Raw genomic sequence first — 20,742 nt, 5'->3', positions numbered from 1 at the left:
ATACAAAAATCTATCTTACCAGACTGGAAAATAGGAGGGGAGGATGTTAAGTAAAGGGGGGAGAGGAAGGACTGACAGAAGAGAGGGCAGACCCGGGGAGGAGGTAGACAGAAGCAAAACACTACTGAGGAGTGAAAGGAGAAAGCGGACAACCAGAGAAAAAATAGGATGGCAGGAAATACACAGTAATCATGACTGTAAATGTGAATGGGATGAAATCTCCCATAAAAAAAGAAATGGATAGCAAAGTGGATAAAAACCAGAATCCTACAATATATTGTTTATAAGAAACACACTTGAAGCTAGGAGAGAAACACAGAGTAAATGAAGGAAAGGGGCTGGAGCAGAATCAATTATGCTTTGGCTGAAGTTAAAAAAAAGGGGGGGGCAGCTAGGTGGCACTGTGAGTAGAGCACCAGCCCTGGAGTCAGGAGGACCTGAGTTCAATTTGACCTCAGACACTTGACACACTTACTAGCTGTGTGACCTTGGGCAAGTCTCTTAACCCCAACTGCCCTGCCTTCCCCCCTCAGGTAGCAAACCTGATCTCAGATAAAGCAAAACCAAAAACAGAACTAATTTAAAAAAATAAGGAAGGAAACTACATATTGCTAAAAGGTACCATAGACCAAGGTTTTTTAAGCTGTAGGTCATGACCCTAGGTGGGGTCATGAAAAATTTGGCAACAATAAAATTTTCTGAATGCCCAATGACCAAAAATAATTAGAAATCAAATTAGTAATGAATCCAAGGTGTTTCTGGCAGTGTTTGCCCATGTTGCACTGAGCAACTTCACTGCAGCCTAGTTTCTGAAAACGAAATATGCACACTTTTGCACATGCCTTCAGGCTGCTGCCAAGTGAAAAAAGTTTAAGAAGTCCTGCCACAGGCAATGAAGTAATATCAATACTAAACATATATGCACCAAGTGGTATAGCATCCAAATTTTTTTTCTTTTTTTTTCCACCCAAATTCTTAAAGGAGAAGTTAAGTGAGTTATAGGTTCGTGACCAAACAAGAGACAGAGAGCATTACAAAATGCACACTAGATAATTTTGATTATATTAAATTAAAAAAGGTTTTGTTACATAACCAAGATTAGAAGGAAAGCAGAAAGCTGGGAAACAATCTTTATAGCAAACGTCTCTGACACAGGCCTCGTTTCTCAAATATATAGAGAATGGAGTCAAATTTATAAGATTACAAATCATTCCCCAATCAATAAATGGTCAAAGGATAGGACAGGCAGTTTTCAGATGAAGAAATCAAAGCTATCTACAGGCATATAAAGAAGTGCTCTAAATCACTTTTGATTAGAGAAATGTAAATTTAAACAACCTTGGGGGCAGCTAGGTGGCGCAGTGAGTAGAGCACAGGCCCTGGAATCAGGAGGACCTGACTTCAAATCCGGCCTCAGACACTTGACACACTTACTAGCTATGTGACCTTGGGCAAGTCATTTAACCCCAAATGCCCTGCTACCCCCCTCAAAAAAACCCATAAAACTTTGAGGTACCACCTCACAACTATCAGATTGGCTAATATGACAAAGAAGGAAACGATAAATGTTGAGAGAATGTGGGAAAATTGGGATAGTAATGCACTGTCAGTGGAGTTAGGAAATGATCCAACTATTCTGGATAGAAATTGGAACTATGCCCTAAGGGCAACCAAACTGTGCATACTCTTTCATCTAGCAATACCACTACCAGGTCTGTATACCAAAGAGATCATTAAAAAAGGGAAAAGGACCTGCATGTACAAAAATATTTATAGAAGCCCTTTCCATGGTGGCAGGGAATTGGATATTGAGGGATGCCCATTAATTGGGGAATGGTTAAACAAGCTGTGGTATATGAATGTAATGGAATACTACTGCACAATAAGAAAATGATGAACAGGCAGATTTCAGAAAAACCTGGAAGGACTTGAATGAACTGATGCAAACCGAAATGAGCACAACTAGGAAAACATTGTACATTGTGGGATGGTCAACTATGAATGACTCAGCTCTTCTCAGCAACACAAAGGAATGAAGAAAAATGCTATCCACATCCACGTGAAGAACTGATGGACTCAATGCAGGTCAAAGCATACTTTTTTCACTTACTTTATTATTTTTCGTGGTCTTTTTCCTTTGGATTTGTTTCTTCTTTCACAACTGTGACTAATATGGAAATTTGTTTTACATGATAGTACATGCATCACCTATATCAAATTGCCTACCATTTGAGGAACAAGGGAGGGGAAGGAGGGAGAGAAAAAAATTTGGAACTCAAAATCTTGTAAAAACGAATGCTAAAAATTGTCTTGACATGTAACTGGGGAAAAAATACAATCAAAAAGAAAGCAACAACAAAAGAAATCCACCAGATTCCATGCCACAAAGCAAACAAAGAAAAGAATAACTATGCTCTATTATCAGTTGGCATAAATGGTATTCAACTAAGCTACTATGGAGCAAGGAAAAACTATCATGATACCCCTACCAAATGACCTTAAATTTATTTTACATATACTTACACGTATCCACATTGTTTTCCCTGACAGGATCTAGGCTCCCTGAGGGCAGATACCATATGACATTTGTCTTTGTATCCCCAGAACCCAGTCTCTTGATTGGTACCCCAAAGGAATCAGGAGAAATGGGAAAAATTTATACATGAATCAAAAAGTAAAAATCCTACTTCCTAGTATGATTCTTAGTAAGCCCCTAAACCCCATTAAAATTCGGTAAAGCCAAGTCACAGTATAATTTTTAACTTCATTTTGCATGGAAACATGTTTCTTCCCAGTCAAATGAGAGCTGATTTCTACATTCCCAATCTATCTGCCTAGTAAAGAAATTCAGGCCATGAAATTGCTTTCCTAAGGACTGCTAAAAGGAAGCCCTTTTGTGCCCTCCCTAAGGGAGTTACCATATTCAGGATTCAGTCTGATAGCAGCTCCTTAAGAGACCCAGGAACCTTGTTTAAATGGGAAAACTCAATTCCATGCAGATCCAAGAGCTTCATAACTTCCTTCTGTCCTTTGAGGGGAAGTATATTCCTGCTGAGAAGCTCCTCCAGATGGAGAAACTAAATGTTTACCTCTGGGTGGTTCCCAAACATGGAAAACTTGAACAAATAAAAATAGGTTTATCACAGTACAATCTGTCAATTTTTGACTGTTCTCTGTGTAGGAGTTGCTCCACAGCTTACGCTGGCTGCTAAAGTGCTCTTGGACTTGATTCAAGAGAGAGGGGTTTTTTTTGGCTTGCTACCTTTTTAACAGATGGACAACTAGACAGGACATAAATAGGGATAGGAACAGGAAAAGAGGAATTAGGACTTCTCTCCTGCAATTCATTGTATTTTATTTCCAGTTCTAAGAAAAACAAGTTTTGTTGTTCAGTATAAATGTTCTCCTGGTTTCACTCACTTCACTCTGCACCAATTGATACAGCTCATCTTAGGTTTCTCTGAATCCATCCATTTTGTCATGTATTATAACAAATAATATGCCATTACATTCATAAATCATAATTTGTTCAGGGACTCCCCTATAGATAGGTACTCCCTTGGTTTCCAGTTTTTTGCTATTCAAAAATATCTAGCAGAAATTGAAGTTAAACCATTAGACCCAAGGGAGGCAGAACGAAAGCTATCAAAAGCTACTCTAGCAGCTGCTGCCTCTGCTATAGCAAAAGGCAACTGAAGAACTGAGAAATTTGTATTTGTGTGCAAGTGGTCACCAACGCGGCACATCTATATTCTTGGGTGATCTCTTTAGACACCTTGATATACAACTCAACTCCATAACCCTGCTTTCCCAGGCTGCAGTTCTGGTTACCTGTAAAGTAGTATTATGGACATCACTTAGGCAGCTGGCTGTTATGTACTACATTCAAGATACTTTGTTGGGAAATGGGTACGGATCACGGCTCGGGTGTGGCCATGGAAAAAGAAGAGACTTAGTAAGGAAATTGGAACTTACTGGCCAAAGCTAATACACCATAGTTCAATGACATATCACAGATCTATTAAGTCTTCCCATTATGAATGGATGCAGAAAGTAAGAATAATTTACTCTCCTCAGCCTCATAAGATCCAGTGTCTTCAAAATGTGTTTCACCTTTAAAAATATTTTCCCCAAAGCAAGTGCTGCTTTTCCTATAATTCCTGAAGAGTTAAATCAGAGTTAATATAGTTACAAAGGACACTGAAATAGATAATCTTGTTGAAGGACCCATTAAATTATGAATGCCTCAATTCATATCAGTGTTTGGTTTGTGGTTTCTTTGACCAAATTTTCTAACTGCAAACTAGCCTTTCTCACACTGAGGAATGAAAATCATAATCAAATCAACAAATAATACCAGTGAGTTGATATTATTTATTAAGAAATATATGTATGCCTATGCACACTTACGCATGTTATGTGAATATTTAAGGCCTTTTGTTCTTGCTTGGATTTTTGTGGTTGAAATTTTTTTTTATATTAGAAGTTTATTGTCTTGTCTCCCCTCCCCCCATAATATAATTTAAATTTGAAGATCTTTCCCACCATTCCCACCCACATGGGCCTGCTTACATCACAGGAAGCCTAAATCACATGTAGTGGGAGGAGCTGGCTGAATGAGAGGAACTAGAAGGGTAGAGCAGGAAATGCTCAGAGCAGTTAGAGCTGAGGGAGAAAGCAGACGTGTGCTGGCTGTGCTGTGAGTGACTGTTGGTGGCAAGGCCCCAGCAGGGGGTGGGAAGATTATGAGATGGCTTGGCTCCCTGCTGTGATGTTGTGTTTTAGGGTCTTTGCTGTTATTATAAAGTGGACTTACTCGTTCTGGAATTTGCTTGCTGCTTGGATGGGTCAGACTTAATGGTTTGGGGATCTGGTTCCTTGGTGTCTGAATAGTTTACTTCTACTTTCTATATGGAAAATCTCTTATATTTTGCAATAAAGAACTACAGAGGCATATTTACAATTATTGTCTATATTGTGATTATTGCCTTGCTAATATATTTGGCGACTAGGAGGATGGGATCGCAAGGTATAAAACCTGTATTTGGAGGTAGAAGGGCTTTAGAGGAAGAAATGGTTATCCCAGGATGGGATGACGTACCTTAATCCTCTCTAGCAAGGGAATGGTCTATTGGAGCAAGGTTCTGTGAAGACTGGAAACAGAAGCTATAGGGAGGAGAATCTAGCAATTTGGAAAGATATTTGCAACAAATTAAAGTTAAGCCAGGGAGAGAATTGCCAACAGCACTCTCTAGGCGAGGCTGGATATTGAACGAAGGCAACAGTTGGTACAGTCCTTGGTAAAAAGGAACAATGGATATAATGGATTAACTGAAGAACAGAAGAAACATGAATGGTTTACTGATGGGACAAAAAAATATTTGGGCCATAAAAGACATTGGAAAGCAGGTCTGTAGGCACTGGCGATTGAGTCTAGCCAATAACAACCAGAGTAGAACCTTTCAACTAAAACTGTGTACTAAGATGAGAAGCAGTTGCAGATCCAGCAGGGATGGACCCAAGAATATGTAAGGAGCAGGAACAGGAGCCAGCTGTGTAGCTAACTCAGAGGTGCTGTCTTATTTTCAGCCCCCAGACCTATCAGAGGCCTAAAACTGAGTAATTAGGGCAAAGGGCTCAGACCAAGAGGGATCATACAGTTCTGTTACTCTGATTCTGAAGAGCTTTCCAGCTATCTCAGAGACTGGGGACAAATTCCCACATAGGAACAGCCTACTGGAGGGCCAACCAAGGGCAAACCTACAGTTGTATCACCCAGGCCCAAGAATCTGGCCCAAATACAAAGTTCCAATTTGGGAAATAAAAATGGAACAATGAAGAAGTATTAGGGAGACAGGGATGCTCAAGACATAAACCCAGATTAAGAGAATGACTCTAAAATATCTTTAAGCAAAAACTCAAAGAAAAACACAGTCAACTAGAATTGTTAGAAGAAATAATTTTTTAAGCTAAAAATAATTATATAAATAAAAGTGCCTGAGGAAAGAACTGGAAAAGAAATGAGAGTTTCAGAGGAAAGACGTGAGTGGGAAGAGAATTAACAACTCAGCATAGATTACTGGTACAAAACTTTACTTAAGTAACAGAAATCTTGAAGAATCTGAATCAACAAAAGAGAAATATTAAAAAAAAGTCAAAAGACTGAAAAAAGAGAATAAAATATCCTATTGCAAAGTCATTTAACAATGACTGAACTATCTGAAAAACCATAGCCAAAAAAAAAAAGAGCCTAAACACTGTATTTCAAGAAATTATGAAAGCACACTGCGCAGGTCCACTGGAACCAGATGGCAATGTGAAACTAGAAAGAAATCCACCAGTCACCTTCTGAAAGAAGCCCCAAAATGAAAACTCCCAGGAATATCATAACCAAAATCCAGAGCTTCCATGTCAAAGAAAAAGTACTATACACAGCCAGAAAGAAAGTTTCAGTACCATTTAACCATAGTCAGGATCACAAAGATACAGCAGCTAGCACGTAAGAGAACATGGAAAATAACATTCTAGAAGGTAAAAGATATAGGCTTATAACTAAGAATAGCTTATCTAGCAAAACAATATAATTTTATCATGGTAAAGTTTTTTAAAAAATAAAATAAAGAATTTCTAAATAGTCCTGATGAAAAGAACAGACAGAGCTGAGTAGAAATTTTGAAATACAAACACAGGAGTCAAAAAGCAACATAAAATGGCATATATGAGTGAACAATAGGAAATAACTAAACAGGGATTAAGTGTTTAAACTCTAATAGAGGGAAATAATACAAACATCCCCTCCTCAAGAATCCTAAAGTCAACAGGAATCACAAAGGGAATTAAACAAGATAGAGGTTCTGGGAATGGCTTTGTGATGTTTTGATTTTGTGATGTTTTTGATTTTTTTTTTGGAGGGGGGAAGGCAGGGCAATTGGGGTTAAGTGACTTGCCCAAGGTCACACAGCTAGTAAGCATGTCTGAGGCTGGATTTGAACTCAGGTCCTCCTGACTCCAGGGCCTACTCTGGTGCCTGCTTGGTGCTCTACTCACTGTACCACCTAGCTGCACCTAGCTGTTTTGATTAATTTAAGAGAAGGAAAGGGGGAAAAGCATTTCCCTTCTGTGAAAGAAGGATGTAAAACTCACCTCACATAACTGAGGTATGTAAGAATAAGATTAAACAAACAAAGAAGACAAAGGGACCAAGAAACCCTTGAACCTCACTTTCATCTGAACTGGTCAAAAAAGTTTGTGTGTACACATACACATAGAGTTTGATACAGAAATGCATTTAACTCAACAGGGAAAAAGAGAAAAGGAAGAAGGGAAGGGAAAACAGGAGAGAGAGTGGAAGAAGACAGACTATGAGAAAGAAAGGTTAATTGCTAGAATACATATCTTGAAGGAGGCAAGAACGAATATGTTCAAGGCCACAAACAGAGGTTAAGAGGTTAAGTCACAGGAATGACTTTAATAAGTAACTCATCTTCTAAGACAAATGATAAAGAGAAAGAGCATAATAATTTTAAAAGGAGGAGAACAGGAAAGATTATAGGAGAGTTACTTTGTTTTTCCCCCCTTAAATAGTATTTTATTTTTTCCACTTACATGCAAAGATGGTTTTCAACATTCACTTTTACAAGATTTTGAGTTCCAAATTTTTTTTCTCCCTCCCTCCCCAAGAAGGCATGCAATCTGATATAGGCTAAACATGTACAATCATATTAAATATTTCCACATTAGTCATGTTGTGAAAGAAGAATCAGAACAAAAGGGAAAAACCAAGAGAAAGAAAAAAACAAAAACGAGAGAGAAAATAGTACGCTTCAATCTGCATTCAGATTCCATAGTTCTTTCTCTGGATGTGAACAGCATTTCCCATCACAAGTCCCTTGGAATTATCTTAGATCAGTGCATTGCTGAGAAGAGCTAAATCTATCAAAGTTGGTCATCACACAATGTTGCTCTTACTGTGTACAATGTTCTCCTGGTTCTGCTCATTTCACTTTGCATCAGTTCATGTAAGTCTTCCATGTTTTTCTGAAATCTGTTTGCTTATCATTTCTCATTGCACAATAGTATTCCATTACATTCATCATACTATAGCTTGTTCAGCCATTGGCCAATTGATGGGCATCCCCTCAATTTCCAATTCTTTGCCACCACAAAAAGAACTGCTATAAATATTTTTGTACGTGTGGTTCTTTTTCCCTGTTTTATGATCTCTTTGGTATACAGGTCTAGTAGTGGTATTGCTGGATCAAAGGGTAGACACAGTTTTATAGCCCAGAGAGTTACTTTGGAAGGTGTCAGTCTCAGTGAAATGAGTCATCTGCTATGGAAGGGAGGGAAAGAGAGAAAGAGAAAGCTAGAGAGCAAGAGAGGGAGGAGGAGAGGGTGAAGAAGAGAGGAAGAGATGGAGAAAATGAGAAAGGAAGAGAGGGAGGGAATGAGGAAAGGAGGAAGGGAGGAAGGGAGAGAGGAAGAAAGAGAAAGAAAGTAAAAGAAAAAAAGGAGAGACAAGAGAAAGAACGAGAGTGAAAGAAAGAAAACAGGCTGTGACTGGTATCTATGTAAGGAAAAGAGTGAAGGAAGTAGAGGTAAATTGCATTGAGCACAGAGCATGGTATAACATAACAGGTCAAAAATAAATATACAATTAAAGAGCATAGCTATGAATGACAGGAACTCATCTATAAGAGAAGAGGAAAGTAGAATCCAACAATATATTGTTCACAAGAAACACACTTTAAACAAAGATTCACACAGTTAAAGGACTATAGCAAAATCTATTACACTTCACTGGAATTCAAAAGATCTTGCACATCTTCCTTTGTAGTCAACCTTAAGTGGGAATTATTCCAGTCCCATACTTTCAACCTCTTTAAACCAATTACAGAGCTCAAAGATCCCAAAGAACAGATCTGGAAGTAGAGGTGGCCGATAACACCTAGCTCTCCAAATCACCATTCTCATACCCCCTAAAATGAAGAATTGTCTCTAACAAAGAAATGGGACTTTACCTATACAAAAAGAGAAAGTTGGGAAACCATCTCTGAGGGAACTGGCCTATCATCAGCCCAGTTTGGACACAGACTGGGAACATGGCAGCATCCTGCTCTGGTCTCTAGCCAACTGTTTAGAATATCCTCCTAATGGATCTCTTCTACTCATATCTGTTGGATTCCTCCTCTTTGTATCTCCAGTGTGGATTCTGGGTTACTACATAACCACTCATTTGGGAAAGCATTTGCTGTCAAATATAGGAATTGAAATGGGTAGGAGAAATAAAACAAGTCTCTTTTTCCACTGTAAAACTCAAAAATCACACAAACAGCTCTCATTCCAACTGCTGCAGGGAGTGGTCATGACTTAGATCTTTGAAGACCCTACCAACTCTAGGGTTCTAAAATCTATGATCCCATAACACTTGGAAAATTTTCTGGAATTAAAGAAACACTGAGCCACAAAAGGAGAGTAAATTCATGGGTATAAATGGAGGGTCATTAGTTTTATACAGACATCAAAAAGGATTCTTCATTAATATAAGGTGTAAACAAAATTCTCGTAGAGGGTTGAGGGTACTGGGGGGTGGTAGGAGTGTGCTTGAATAAATGCTTCTCTGCAAAAGATAGGTGACTACAGTCAATAATTCCCCCTTCGAAGTTTTCCTTGAATAGGAACAACTATAAAGAAAACTATGACTGACTCCAGATCAAATAATTCAATTTCATCAAAAAATATGTCCTGTATAGGATGCATATCAAGAATGTCCTCGTCCTACTGTTACAATAGTGAAAGGACATAATTCATTAATAGGTCTGGATTCATAACTAGATTAACCAATCAATTTTTGCTTCTTTCATGCTTTATGCTTCCTTAAAATAATTTATGTGCTGAATCTAAAAAGCATGTTATAACTTTGGAGAGAGGAAACACATGTTAGGATCTAACAACAGAACACAAATGAATAAAGGTACTGGGGGAGGGGCCGGAGAAAAGAATCAGGAAGAGAAGTAGAATCTGTTTCTTTCTGCTGCCCAAAAGAGTCCTAGTAGAATTAGTATAACTGAACATTGCTCCTGACTCAATTTTGTCATGAAAGATTAATGAGAAAGAAGGTTTCTGAATGGAGAGAAAAGTCTCTGGGTTAGTTCCAAGGATGTATGGACTTTGTTACTAGGTTACTTTTTCCATAATTACCACGATGTCTCAAATTTTTGTCTGCACAATGGACAAAAGTTAAGATGTCCTACGCAACCCAAAGGAGAGCTTCAACCCTTATGAAGTTGAAATGAGCTGACAATACCTTAGAGATGTAATACACACACTGCTGGAAGGTATACATGATCACCTCCTCCAAAACTGTCATGGCTTCCTCACTGGCTGTGATGGTTGAAGAAAACAGTGACTCCTTAGAACCTAAAAGAAACAGCATGTAGTATGAGGACAGGAAAAGAAGGGTAAACATCTCCAGGGTGAGTTAAAAGGAATTCTGGGCTGAAGGTGGTTTTGGACACAATTAGACCAAACCCAATCTGTGTCAGTGCAACCTATCACAGGAAGTATTAGAAGATACTAATAGACAAACTGTAAACAAAATAGGGTGTACCACCTGTACCTCATGCGTTTTTTGTAATGAGATCACTTTAACTAGTGGGTAAGGGACATAACAGATTTTAACCCCAAATCAGGAGAAATACTGCCAAAAAGATAAACTTCAGTTATGGACATATGACCCAAAGAAATACAATGAAAGGTCTCAAAATAAACCACCAAATCTTTCAAATTAGAATTTTTTAAAAAATAAATGAAGAAGGAGGGGAAACCCTCTTTTACTTATATTCTTTCAATATAGGTATTAGCAAATGATGTTATTTCTACTTCTCAGAAGGGAAATGGCATCTCCCCAAATTATGTGATGTTCCCAACATAACAAAAGGAGTTAGTAGTAGCATCAAAAGCAAAACCAAGGCTCTTCCTGCTCTTTCCTGGTCACTCTCAAGTCAAACTGGGATGTGAAATATGCAACAGAACTCCTGGAACTATTTTGTTCCTTAATCACTTAAGCCAGAACACCAATGAAGAACTGAAACTCTACTTTATTTGGTGTTGGATAACAAAAAAGAATACTGTATAAAGTGGTCAGCAATCCTAGACTGTTACAATATTAATGCGCACTCAATAGACCCCATGTGCATCCGAATCTTGCTGTTTTCCTTCCCACAGTACTTTCACCCCAGAGTAGATACTGGATGACCTCTCCTCGTCCCTAATCCCAAAAGCTCACTCCAACAGCTCTGCAGAACACTGTTTATTCATTCAGCACACATGAAGGCACTAGGGAGCTAAAGTCCTGTCAAGCTTGCCAAACATGCTCCACCCTTGGTTTTTCCCTATGTAGCCAAATGGCACATTCCTTTCCATTATCCAACTGAGCTTTTCCACAACAGCACAGCCAGCAGCCATCTCATGTCAGACTTCTGCAGACGTTTTGCTGCTGCTCACTTATTTGGTTATAACATCCTGCTGGTTCGGTGTTAAATCCAATCCACAACTCTGCTGCTGGTCTTCACCTCACCTGGTCATATAACCCAATATTGCAGAATATTTCTTGCTGGCTAGCATCAAGTACAAATAATTTATTCGCAAGTGTGAATCTAGCATTCCAATAATCTAAAGAACAGAGCTCAGTACACCATAGAACAAGGTATAGAGGGGCCAATATGCTCTTTGGATTCAAGGCAAAATGTTCTGTATTTTATTCTATTAACACATGCTTTTCTGCCCTGTAAGACTTTCTGAGAAGCTTGATTCAAAACCTACTGTATAACTATGAGGTGTCAAAGGAGTAGATAGGAAAGCTAAAAGAACAGAATCTAGTAAAGTTAACAGCTTAATTATAAATATTCATCTCGGGGATTTTCATAGAAACACAGATCATTTCACTGAGATATATTCATATATCTGTGTGCCAGGCATTTCGAAGAATCTTCAGTGTATTCTATGCTTTCTAGATCAATCTAACAACCTCTCTCACACTCATACAAACATGTCACTTGCCATGCATCTACAATTTATACTGGCTTCCAGAGGTACTGACTAGGACAAATACTGTTTTCTGTGCATAGGCTCTGACCAGTTGTTTGGGCTGTATTTGAGAACTAATTCTGAGCGCCAAATAAATCAGCAACAAGGGCTGAAGAATGATCTAGAGAAGCCTAAAACTGTAAAACGAATGTGCCAAAAGTTTCAGACTAACACTTTAGGTAACTTTTTAGGTTGCAAAAATGGTATTTTAAACTCTCTCAGGATGTGACGTCTTTGTTTTTAAAATTCTTCCCACAGACGTTTCCTGTGGGTCAAGAGGCTAAAATGCTGATTTGAACCTTTCCTCTGCCCTCTTGTTGTTGTTTTTTCTTTTGAGTTCTCTGGAGCCTGCTATGATCATAACATTTATTTGTCTAACTTTCAAAAACCCTGCCTCTGCTTCCCACCATTCCGTTTTCATACCCCAAAGCTTCCCTTATTCCACAATTTCCCTTACTGAGGGTCAAATGATAAGACTGGCAACTTGCTACCTCACTATCTATAAAGAGCTAAACCCTAGTCAAGTCATAAACCTAAGAATTACCTCCTTGATAGTATTTATGGTTTTCTTCTCTTTGCGGAGGTTCTTACAAAAAAATTACTAAAGAAACTGACCTTTTTCTCTGCATTAAACCACTGACTCCTCAGTTTTATGAAGACATCCTTTTGCCATGAAAAAGAGCAAACTACATATCCAAAAAAATCCACCATTTAACTCTTTGAGTAAGAAAAGGCAAAAACCCAGGGGCGGGCCAACTAAAAATCATTTCAAGAGCCCTATCCTGTTACTGTATCTTGTAGAACACCAACAGAAAGAGGACTATAAAAGAGAAATTTAGTGTAAAAGTTTATGAATTTGAAGGGCAAAAGAGAAAAGGAATCCAGTTTCCAAAGCTTATGACAGGATATGAAGCAATGCTATCACTTTCCCAATGTTACAAGACTATCTCCCTCATTTGGATTCAAAGTACCTAAATAACACTCCTACAAATATTTCATCATGTCCTTCTTAACAATCAGAGGTTTTATAGTATGATTTTCTTGGGTTAGACACTGTTCCAGATGCTCTTGATGGCTCTTGCATCTCAGTCCCAATTGGTATCTCCTTTGGAGCTGGGGTTTCTAAAGGGCTCTGAGAGTAACCTATTCCTCAGGGGGGTCAGATGGTCTCTGACGAAATAAGAATAATTCCTTAAGATATGAAGAATATTAAATGTCTGTTGATGTTGAAAGCTGAAGTGGAATAATCTCCATAAAGCAAGCAAGGTGAATTCTTAGGATGCCAGGTCACTAGATAGAATTTCCAGGGGGTTGGACCTCCCCAACAGAAGGGACAAAAAGGCAGAAATTATTTCATAGGACAACAAAGACATTACCTGGGTGGTAGCCCAAGCTTAAAGTGCTTCACCAGATTTTCACAAAAAGCTTAAAGGACCTATGTCTAAGTATGAGGAACATTCTACAATTTCACCGCCCACTGGCCAAACTAAACATTGGCACTACATATTTTTTGTCATTCAGTCGTTTTAGTTGTGTCTTGACATTTTGTGACCCATTTGGGGTTTCGCTGGTGAAGATATTGAAGTGGACTACCACTTCCTTCTCCAGCTCATTTTACAGACAAAGGACTGAGGCAAACAGGGTTAAGTGACTTACCCAGGGTCACACAGCTAGTGAAAGTGGCCAGATTTGCACTCAGGAAGATGAATCTTCCAGATTTAAGGTCCCGCATTCTATCCACCACACCACCTACCTGTCCCCTATATATTTTTAGCCTGTGGGAAAACAACTTTTTAAAAACACTCATCAGGGAAAAATGTTCTCCCCTCCTCTACATATCCTATCAGTATTGGAAACCTAGATAACCAAAGTCCTGGAAGCCTTCCAGAATGCTGAAAGATCTCTATTCCTTGACTACAAATAAAAAGAGAAAATAAATTACTGAGAAACCATAATATACTGAGAGGGGAGCCTGGTTAACCCTTGCCACTCATGGTAACTAGTTTCTGTCACCTCCCATTTGATTAGAGTGATTATTTCCTCCACATGAGCCTCTTCACTTCCCAGAAAACTCTTTCAAAGAGCAATCAAGTATCCATCTTATCCCCAAGTAAACTAGTTTGCCATTCCTCAGACTTTTCCCAGAAATCCTGGAGCAACTCTCCAGCGGGCACTTAGCTTGAGCTAGGTCTCCCTGAACTTGGCTCCTCTCCTACCCATTTTAATGCCTAGGTATACAGGTCTAAGGGAATGCTCTTGAGATAGAGGCTCTACCAAGAGAAATTAGCAAACTCTCCACAAGCAGGTGATGTGCCACCTTCCCTTGTCTATGCAGCCTCTACTTGAAACCATGGTCACCAAAGAGCTCCAGAAGAATGCCCTCAATTGCTTAGCAAATGATTCTGCCATGAACAGGTTGACCTTCTGTTACAAAATCTGTTTCTGTTTGGTACCCACTGAACAGAGCCAGACTCTGAGCTGCAAGGTTGCAATCACTGAAGTTATTTTTAACAGCTCTGTTCCTTTATCAGGTACTTAGCAATCCAGGAACCTAGAGTGTCTATGTATGGCATGCTGAGCACTCAGGGTCTGTTTGTTTTTACTGGGTTCTCTGAGATGGGCTCTGTTGACTTCTCTCAGGGATACTCAGCTGTACACACAGACTGGGAAAGTCAATGGCAGTTCGGATGCTCACACTTTCCTTAGCTGTATCACACTTTAATTCTCTATGCCTTATTTTGTACAACTGAAAAACGAGTATGTTAAGATGATAAATAACAGGCTCAGCATGCTTATAATTCTATGAGAGAAAGGTGGTATAGTTTACTCAAATGATTATTTTTATTGCAGCAGAGTAGATATGTAAGTCTTTTGGCTCCATATAAAAAGACTTCTACATTTTGCGTACAGTGGGCACAAAGGGAACTCCTCCCTTTCTCCAGCATTTGTCCACTAAGCAAATTCTTCCTTGTGCTATGGGGCCACTGAGTCAAGGTGATATCAAACTAAAGCTGCCCAATTGGTGTCAAAACAGTAACACTGGTACAGAAAAGTCATACCTCTGACATCCAGCTCCTCTTCCATGCTCTGGATGTAGAGCGGAGATTTCTGCTGGACAAAGTAAAGGAGCTCAATGGAGTTAGACATCCAGAAAAGAATATGCTGGAGGTCTGGCAGTAGGTCAGCAATGGTGAGACGGGAAAGGGAGATAGGATCCTGGCTAACAAAATAAAAGGGGAAGAAGAATGGTTAGTTAAAATTCAGCCACAACATGACAAATTATAACAAATAAAAACTTAACATTTAAACTATAACATAAGGATTCAAGGGAAATATCCACACCCTAATGAACAAATGTCAAAATATTAATATGCTATCTTAAATTAATCTGCCCTAATTTTCACAGCTAAAGTGCCAGAAAAGTCTTCTACCCTGTCTCTGTTTCCTCTCCTCGTACTCACTTCTCAGCATCACGGACTACTGTAAGGTTTATAAAGTACAGCTCTGTGAAGGAGTCGGTGCAGATACTGTTATTCCCCTATTACGGATAAGATACAATTTGAACACAGTCCAAGTCTAAGGCTCTTTATGTCATGCAGGAGTTAGAGTCAAAGTGGCACAGTGAGAGGAAGTAGTATGACCTAGCTCCCCATTACTCTTCCACCACAATTTTAAAAATGTACCAGACTAAATTATGAACTAGAAAGGCAAGATGAAATCACAGAGAGTAATTTTTCCAACCCAAGCTGGGTGAGGGAGACAGAGAGAGGAGTGTATGGACAACACAGAGGTATGCGGATGCTGGAGACAAGGTTTGGCCAGGACCAAGCACTGCAGAGCATAGAGGGACATGAAAGAGGGTCAAGAGAGGGCATCACAGCGGGAAGTACTAGGGCAAAAAGAGATCCTAAGGGATCCCAGAACTACTGCTGGGTACAGGAATGAAGGTCATCTGGCAGCTGGGTCATACACTATCCAGGTCCTGGTCCCAAATCCAGGGCAGAGAGGAGTGGTCACAAGCACAGGCCCTAACTGCATAAAAGCAAGGACCAGGTTTCAGCTATGAGGATTTGATCCCAGAGCAGTGTTAGTGACTCAGTTCTAGCCTTTAGCCCTGAATTTATATGATATAATAACCCGTGAAAGGTTAGACCAAAGGGGAGTTGGCCAGTTACTCTGAATAAGCAGAGTTTTTCCAAAGTAGTCTAAATGTGACTGAGTCTAACAGCAATCCACTAAAACTCTTAAACAAGGACAAGCTGAGAACCTCAACCTGAGTCAGGAATTTGCAGAGCTAAGATCAGGAGAGCAGTGAATAGATCTTACCCCAAATCATACCACTCTGGGAGCACTAAAAGCTTGCAGGCCTCCAGCTTGAGCTGAGAAAGCAGAAGGATATAAAATGATAAAAACTCAGGCCAGACATCCCCTCTAAAAGTCTGCAGTGCCCAACACCAACAAAGTCCAAAAGAATGGAAGAATGAGCAAACAAAAAAAAAAAAGAAGTCCACCATAAAGAGTTATTTTGGTGACAGGGAAGCTAAAGACCAAAACACACAAGAAGAGAATGACACTAAAACACCTACAAGCAATGCCTCAAAGAAAAAAAAATGTAGCCTGGATACAAGTCCAACAAGAATTCCTAGAAGAGTTAAAGTAAGAGAATAAAAAGAGCTATAAAATCATTTTAAAAACCAAAGGACAGCAGTATAGAAAAAAATGAGAAAAGCTAGAGCTTGGAAAAATACAAAACCTTATTGAAGAAACTAACTTCTTAAAACTGAACTGGCCAAATGGAAGCTAATGACTAGATGAGACATCAAAAAATAATAAAACAAAGTAAAAAGTATGAAAAAATGTAAGAAAATGTGAAATCTCTCACGAAAAACAACTGAATTTGAAAACAGATTGACACGATATAATTTAAAATCATTTAGAAAGTGAAGAACTACAAAAAAGAGCCTATACATCATATATCAAGAAATCATAAAAATAAATTGCCCAGATATCTAAGAACCAGAAGGCAAAGTAGAAAATTCATCAGTCACCTCCTGAGAGAAACCCTCAAACGAAAATTCCCTGGAAAATTATAGTCAAAATCCGGAGCTTCCTGGTCAAGGAAAAAATACTTTAGACAGCTAGAAACAAAGAAGTCAAGTACTAAGGAGTCACAAGTCAGGATCACACAAATCGTCACTAGTAATGAAAGATTGTGAAATATGAAATTCTGGAAGGCAAAGGATCTAGTTTTACAACGAAGAATAACTTATCCCACAAAACTAAGTGTAATTCTTTAGGAGGAAAAAAACCAGACATTTAATGAAAAAGAGGACTTTCAAGCATTCCTGGTGAAAAGCCCAGAGCCGAATAGAAAACCTGACATTCAAACAAAGACTCAAGAGAAACATAAAAAGGTAAGCATGAAAGAGTAATCATAAGAGACTCAATGAAGTTAACTGTTTACATTCCTATATGAGAAGATGTTATACATAACTACTAAGAACTTCTATCATTATTAGGATAGTTAAAAGGAGTTTACACAGACAGAGTACAGGGGTGTGAGTTATTATTCTGGAATAATCCCAAAGGGGTGAGAGAGGGATGAACTAGGTTACAGGGAAAGGGAGAGGTAGAATGGAGAAACCATAAAAGAGGTGTGCAAGAAAGAACATTTATAGTGGAGGGAGAAATCGTGTGGAAGTGGGGACACAATGCTTGAACTTTACTTTCATTGGAATTGGTTTAAACAGGTAAAGATACGCACACACACACACACACACACAAATACATATATACTCAAGTACAGAAATGTAACTTACCCAATAGAGAAATAAGAGGGGAAGGAGATAAGAGTGAGGAGTGATAAAAAGGAGAGCAGATTAGGGTAGGAAATGGTCGGAAGTAAAATAGACTTTTGATCAGGGACAGGATAAAAAGAGAGAAGAATAAACAGAAGAAAATGGAATGAAGAGAAATGCAGAGTTAGTAATCATAACTGTGAATGTGAATGGGATGTGTTACCCATAAAATGGAAGCGGAGAGCAGAATGGATTAGAAACCATAATCCAACAATATGCTGTTTACAAGAGATACCTCAGACAGACAGACAGACGCATAGTTAAAATAAAGGGCTTGAGCAGAATCTAATATGCTTCAGCCGAAGTAAAAAAAAAAAAAGGCAGGGGTAGTGATCACGATCTTAGGTAAAGCAAAAAAAAAAAAAACAAAAAACCAGACCTAATTAGAAGAGATAATCAGGGAAACTACTTTTTGCTAAAAAGTCAATGAAGTCAGTGAAGTAATATCGAAAATTTTTACAGCAAGTTTCTCTTCTGATAAAGTTCTCATTTACTAAATATATATAGAACTGAGTCAAATTTATAAAAATAAGAGCCATTCCCCAATTGATAAATGGTCAAAGGATATAAACAGATAGTTTTCAGAACATGAAATCAAAACTATCTATAGTCAAATGAAAAAATGCCTTAAATCACTACTGATTAGAGAAACATAAATTAAAATAACTCTATGGTACCACCTTGCACCTATCAAAAATGACAAATGCTAGAGAGAATGAGGGAAAAATAGGTACACTAAAGAACTGTTGGTGGAGTAATGAACTGGTCTAACTATTCCGGTAAACAATTTGGAACTATACCCAAAGAGGTATAAAGTTGTGCATACTTTGACTCTGCAATACCACTACTAGGTCTGTATCCCAAAGAGATAAAAGAAAATGGAAAAGGACCTATATGTACAAAAATGTTTACAGCAGCTCTTTTTGTGGTGGCAAAGAAATGGAAATCAAGGGGATATTTTTCAACTGGGGATTAACTGAACAGGTTGTGGCATATGATGGTGATGGAGTACTACTGTGCTTTAAGAAATGATTGGGGGGGGTTGGTTTCAGGAAAAAAAAACATTGCAAGATTTATATGAATTGATGCAGCATTAAGTGAGAAGAACTGGGAGATCACTGTGCATAGTAACAGCAATGTTGTAATGATGACCAACTGTGACTTGGTTACTCTGAATAATACAAGATGAGTAATTAATCCAAGATAATCCAAAGGACTCATGATGAAAAAAATGCTATCCAACTCCAAAGAGAGAACTGATTGAACTCTTAAGTAGAAAGTGAAGTATAGTTTTCTCACTTTCTTTCGGAACTATGGCTAATATGGAAATAAATTTTGCATCACTTCCCATGTATAACTAATATCATATTGCTTGCCCTCTTAGTGGGAAGGGGAAGAAGCAGGAAGGAGAGAAATAGAACTCAAAAAGTAAAAAAAAAATGTCAAAAATAAATAATTGAAATGTTAAAACACCACCACCCACCCACCCACCCACCCACACACACAGTGCCAGCATTATCTGTAATGGGGATAAGCTTTCCAATAAGATCAGGAGGTAAGCAAGGATATCTATTATCATCATTATTATTCAATACTGTACTAGAAATGCTAGCTATAGCAATAAAAAAATGAAAAAGAATTAAAAGAATGAGCACAGGCAAAGAGGAAACAAAACCATCACTTCTTGCAGATATAATAATTTACTTAGAAAACTCTAGAGAGTCAACTAAAAACCTAACAGAAACAATTAACAACATTTAACAGTTACAGGATATAAAATAAACCCACACATTTCTGTATATTACCAACAAAATCCAGCAGGTGGAGATAAATTCTATTTAAAGAAACTAGAGACAGTGTAAAATATAGGGAATCTACAAGCCAAGATACACACAAGAACTATATGAACACAATTACAAAACACTCTTTGAACAAACAGAGACAGCTCTAAAAAATTAGATAAAAATTGTTTGTGAGCAGTCCAAGGCAATATATTAAAAATGACAAGACAACCTAAGTTAATTTACTTATTCAGTGTCATATCCATTAAACTACCAAAGGATTACTTTATAAAGCTAGGGGGAAAAACAACAAAATTCATCTGCAGGAACAAAAGGCCAAGAGTATCAAGGGAATCAATGGAAAAAACGAAAAGGAAGGAGCTTGGCAATACCTGATCTCAAACTACAAAAAATTACAAAGCCTTAATTATCAAAACAATCTGGTGATGGGTAAGAAATAGGCTGATCAGTGGATCAGATTAGATACACAATATATAGAAGCAAAAGAGCATAGTAACCTACTATCTGATAAAGCCAAAGATCCTAGCTTTGATAGCCAGAACTCACTATTGAACAAAACTAGGAAAAACTGGAAAACAGTCTGGCCAAAACCAGGTATAAACCAACATCTCGCTCTGTATATAAACATAAACTCCAAGTAAGTACTGGGTTTAAACACAAAAGGTGATAATATAAGCAAATTAGAAGATCAGGATAAAACTATCAGTCAGATCTACGGACAGCAGAAGGGTTCATCACCAAACAAAAGAGGTTCATTGGAAGTAAAATGGACAATTTTAAATATACATAAAATTAAAAAGGTTTTACACAAACAAAACTACTTCAACAAAAATGAGCAACTTGGAAATAAGCCCAGTGATATTACTACTACAGCTATACCCTGAGGAGACCAAAGAAAGAGAAATAGGTAGGACCCATATATACAAAAATATTTATTTTGTGGTGACAACTGAAATCTAAGGACATGTCCATTAACTGGGGAATGCTTGAATAAA

The 20,742-nt window shown here is 38.2% G+C and overlaps 1 protein-coding gene across 2 annotated transcripts in view; it reads right to left on the bottom strand.

Moving 5' to 3' along the window:
• RADIL (Rap associating with DIL domain) overlaps nt 1–20,742 on the bottom strand; it is a 111,792-nt gene that overhangs the window by 26,637 nt on the left and 64,413 nt on the right. For both annotated transcript variants that reach the window (XM_036741237.1, XM_036741236.1), the window contains exons 6-7: nt 15,147–15,307; nt 10,307–10,419 (exon numbers count right to left, since the gene is read on the bottom strand). In XM_036741237.1, coding sequence (XP_036597132.1) covers nt 10,307–10,419; nt 15,147–15,307 — 274 coding nt within the window. The remainder of the gene's footprint in view (nt 1–10,306; nt 10,420–15,146; nt 15,308–20,742) is intronic.

Source organism: Trichosurus vulpecula, chromosome 1 (assembly GCF_011100635.1).
Source record: "Trichosurus vulpecula isolate mTriVul1 chromosome 1, mTriVul1.pri, whole genome shotgun sequence".
NCBI classification, from domain to species: Eukaryota; Metazoa; Chordata; class Mammalia; order Diprotodontia; family Phalangeridae; genus Trichosurus; species Trichosurus vulpecula.
The sequence above is the reverse complement of the archived record's forward strand: the minus strand, read 5'-3'. Positions and strand labels throughout refer to the sequence as shown.